Source organism: Eupeodes corollae, chromosome 1 (assembly GCF_945859685.1).
Source record: "Eupeodes corollae chromosome 1, idEupCoro1.1, whole genome shotgun sequence".
Lineage (NCBI taxonomy): Eukaryota > Metazoa > Arthropoda > Insecta > Diptera > Syrphidae > Eupeodes > Eupeodes corollae.
This window is the reverse complement of record NC_079147.1, coordinates 15550876-15554841: the sequence shown is the minus strand read 5'-3', so window position 1 is coordinate 15554841 and position 3966 is coordinate 15550876. Positions and strand designations below refer to the sequence as shown.

The following is a 3966-nucleotide window of genomic DNA, read 5'->3' as shown; positions in this document are numbered from 1 at the left end:
TTAAAAAAAATCTCCTGGAAGTCGAAGTTCTGTCCCGAATATTAGTTGAGCAGGTGTGGTGCCAGATTCGTTCACCATTGACCGGAGTCCAAGGAGGACGGCAGGTAGGGCAGTCACCCAACTCTCAGAATGATTTGCGGTTAGAGCTGTTTTTAGTGAGCGATGCCATCGCTCTACCACCCCGTTGGACTGCGGATGATAAGCCGTAGTGTGGATACGTTGACAGGCGAGAACTTGTGATAAACGATGGAATAAGGCAGATTCAAACTGCCTGCCCTGATCCGTAGTTAGGCGCAGTGGACATCCAAAACGTGCCACCCAGTTGAAAAGAAACACGTCAGCCACTGAAGCCGCAGTGATGTCAGCCATTGGAATGGCTTCTGGCCAACGTGTTGCCCGATCGATGCAGGTTAGTAGGTAGCTGAATCCGTTGCAGGTCGGCAATGGGCCGACAATGTCGATGTGGACGTGTTCGAACCTTTCGGCTGCGGCAAAAGTTCCCAGTGGTGGGTTGGTGTGCCTATGAACCTTGCTTTGTTGGCACCCATGACAGCTCCATGCCCACTTTCCTATATCCACGTTCATAGATGGCCAGAAAAATCGGAGTGCAATGGTTTTGCGAGAGGCTCGTATACCCGGATGGCTGAGGTTGTGGACAGACTCGAATGCGGCTCGTCTGAAAGTCTCAGGAATGAAAGGGCGCGCCCGGCCAGTTGATGTTTCGCAGACCACTTCTGTTTCACTGCCGGGAAAAACAAAATTAGTGAAATTTAGTTTGGAACTTACCGATTTCAATGTTTTCAGCTCTGGGTCGTTGTTTTGTGCTTTGGCTATAGCATCGTAGTCCATGCTAATTGGTTCATCTATAGCTGCAATACGAGACAGTGCATCTGCTGCCGCGTTCTCGGATCCATTGATGTGACGTATATCGGTGGAGAATTGAGATATATATTCCAAATATCTTTGTCGCTGTGGTGTCTCTGAAGCTGATGGTGGGTTACGAAGAGCAAAGGTAAGCGGCTTGTGGTCAGTGAATATAGCACAAGACCGTCCTTCGATGAAGGGTCGGAAGTGTTCGATTGCCAGCTTAATTGCCAACAACTCCCGGTCGTAAGTGCTGTACTTCTGTTGTCGCGTCGACAAGGCCTTTGAAAAAAATCCAAGGGGTTTGGATTTCCCTTTTACGACCTGGAGAAGTGCAGCCCCGACGGCTGTGTTTGAAGCGTCTGTCATGAGGCGCAACTCGGAGTTTGGAACAGGGTGTGCTAACGAGGTGACATCGGTTAGAGCTTGGCGGCAACGCAGGAAAGCTGTTTCTGAAGATGTTGTCCAGGTAAGCGGTGTGTTATCCTTTTTCTTTGAGCCCTGAAGCATTTGGCATAGTGGTGCTTGATGTGATGCCGCATGCGGCATGCTAAGTCGAAAAAAATTTATTGCACCAAGGAAGCGACGGAGCTCAGTGATTGTTGTTGGCTTCGGATATTCTGCCATGGATTTGACAGTGTCTTGCGGTGGTCGAATGCCTGTTTCATCAACTTGGTACCCGAGGAATGTTATAACCTGCTTTCCAAATTCGCACTTTTCTTTGTTGAGGGTGATGCCGTTTTGATCGAGACGTCTAAAAACCTCCTCCAAATGGGTCAAATATTCTGCTGGGCTGTTGGATGCTATGAGCATGTCGTCGATATAGGTGAAGACGAAGTCTAGATCACCGAATATCGAGTCGACGAAGCGCTGTTGGGTTTGTGCCGCATTGCGCAGGCCGAAAGTCATCCGAATGAATTCGTATAACCCGAAAGGGGTTATAATTGCGGTTTTCGGTATATCTTCAGGAGCCATGGGGATCTGGTGGTACGCGCGTGCAAGATCGAGGCGACTGAAGACTGACTTATTAGGCAGAATGAGTTGAAAATCCGTAAGGCGTGGCAGTGGATACCTGTCGGGGCGAGTTACGGCATTAAGTCGCCTGTAATCACCACAAGGTCGTATTGAGCCATCCTTTTTAGTTACGATATGTAGGGGACTGGCCCAAGGACTCCTCGAAGGTCGACATATGCCATCACTTACCATTCTCTGAAACTCAGCCTTTGCTTGCATGTAATACTTAGGTGGAATTGGTCTGGCACGACAGTAAACGGGAGCACCAGTTGTTTCCAAGTGATGTTGCACTGCATGCTGTGGAGTTTGAAGGTCGCTGAGAGGTAATGTGATAGCAGGGTACCGCTGAAGCAAGTTGATGTAAACGTCATTGTGATTGATGGCATTTACCGAGATTGCATCTGTTGACGTGAGAAGAGGTGAGGTACTGCTGTTGGAGCTCTGATCCACAAGTCTGCGGCCGTAAACATCAACTAAAAGTCGGAAAAAACTCAAAAAATCTGCTCCCACTATTGAGTGTGGAATCGCTGCACGGGTGAAGGCCCAACGGAAAATGCGCCCTAAACCGAAGTCTAAAGCGAGTGTTGTTTTTCCAAAAGTGCTTATTTGGGTTCCATTGACTGCCCGCAACCCGATGCGATCTGGAACTAGTTTGGTTGTGCTTTTGATGGCTAAAGTTGATATGGCGGCTCCACTATCTACAAGGAAGCGATGGCCAGAAATTTTGTCGTGAATAAAGAGGCGATTTGACTTACCAGCAACCGAAGAAGCCTCACCTAAAGTTGCTGGTTGGCGTTTCCCTGCTTGTAGGTACATGGTGATGTGCATTTTCTTGCCTTTGAGCCGTATTTTCGGTGAAACCAACAATGACCAGGAGTGGTGTTGCGCTGGCGAACTCCTGAATTCTGGTGATGGGTTGTTGATGGCTGGTGTGTGGATTTGACGATGGCGTTTTGTTTGATCTGCTTTTCTAGTGTGCTTAGCCTCTGCAAAATACTGTTTATACTCTCGGTTACAGAAGTATTTGCTTTTGAAGACGTCGGTGGTGGTAGCGCAGCAATAGTTTTAGGAGACGATGAGTGGCTCATTATTTTATCCGCGACGTCGGCCAGTGTGTTCAGATCGCCTTTGACAGCGGAAAGAATCGATCTCACATTTGATGGCAAACGAGAAAGCCACATGACCTGCAGCACCATATCGGGAGTGCCTGAAGATCTTGAAAGGTCGCGGATGCGCCGGAGAAGCTGAGAGGGCTGAGAGTCGCCCAGATCAAGACCTTCTATTAGGCGCTGCAAACGTTGTTCGTCACTCTCTTCATAAACTTCAATTAGCCTAGCTTTGACCAGCGCGTATTTGTTTGCTGATGGCGGAGTCAGAAGAATGTCTGACACTTGTTCCAGGTCCCTCCGGTCAAGATTGGCAACGACGTACTGAAACTTTGTGTCGTCGTTCGGCTTGGAAGCAGAAAGAATAGCCTCGAGCTGTGCAAACCATAGCGACGGTCGGTCACGCCAAAATTGAGGCATTCGTGCAGCTACAGAGAGTCCAGAAATTGCCATCGGTCGGAGATCTGCAGGTGGATCATCGGCGGGTTTTCCCTCGTCGTCGCCTGTTTTGTCTTCTGCTCCATTTTTGCTCATATCGTTGCCTGGGTCTTTTAATTAGTGATAAGACGAGAAAACTAATGAATTATTGCACTAATTGAAGCAAAAACTAATGCGCAACACAATTCTAGCAATATTTGGCAACGATATAAGTAGAAAAAGAACAAAAATATGCCGGGATGCTGTTGATTCTGGTGGATTAAAATTTGTTTTTTTTTTTTTTTTTTGGCAGCGATGGCGAGGCTGGATGCACTGGTTGAGGTTAGCAGTGAATGCAAACAAAATAAATTAAAATGTTCAAACGCGGGGTCACCAATGTTAAGTCGTTCTAAGATGAAATACTTTATTAATTAATAATATCGTTTGTACAAATCTTAACTTAATCTTAATATAATTTTTAATTTCACGATGCACTCAATGCAACCTTTTTTGTCCACGTCTCGGGAAAGAAGAAGGAAAGACATCTTTTTTGATGACAGCTGCT

General features: G+C 47.1%; 1 protein-coding gene across 1 annotated transcript; it reads right to left on the bottom strand.

The window, feature by feature from the left end:
- Positions 1 to 2857: 2857 nt before the first annotated feature.
- Positions 2858 to 3518, bottom strand: LOC129945667 (uncharacterized). Its single transcript, XM_056055550.1, has 2 exons — positions 2917 to 3518; positions 2858 to 2864 (listed from the first exon to the last, which is right to left on the bottom strand). Exons 1-2 carry the CDS (start codon positions 3516 to 3518, stop codon positions 2858 to 2860), a joined length of 609 nt encoding a protein of 202 aa, XP_055911525.1.
- Positions 3519 to 3966: the final 448 nt, after the last annotated feature.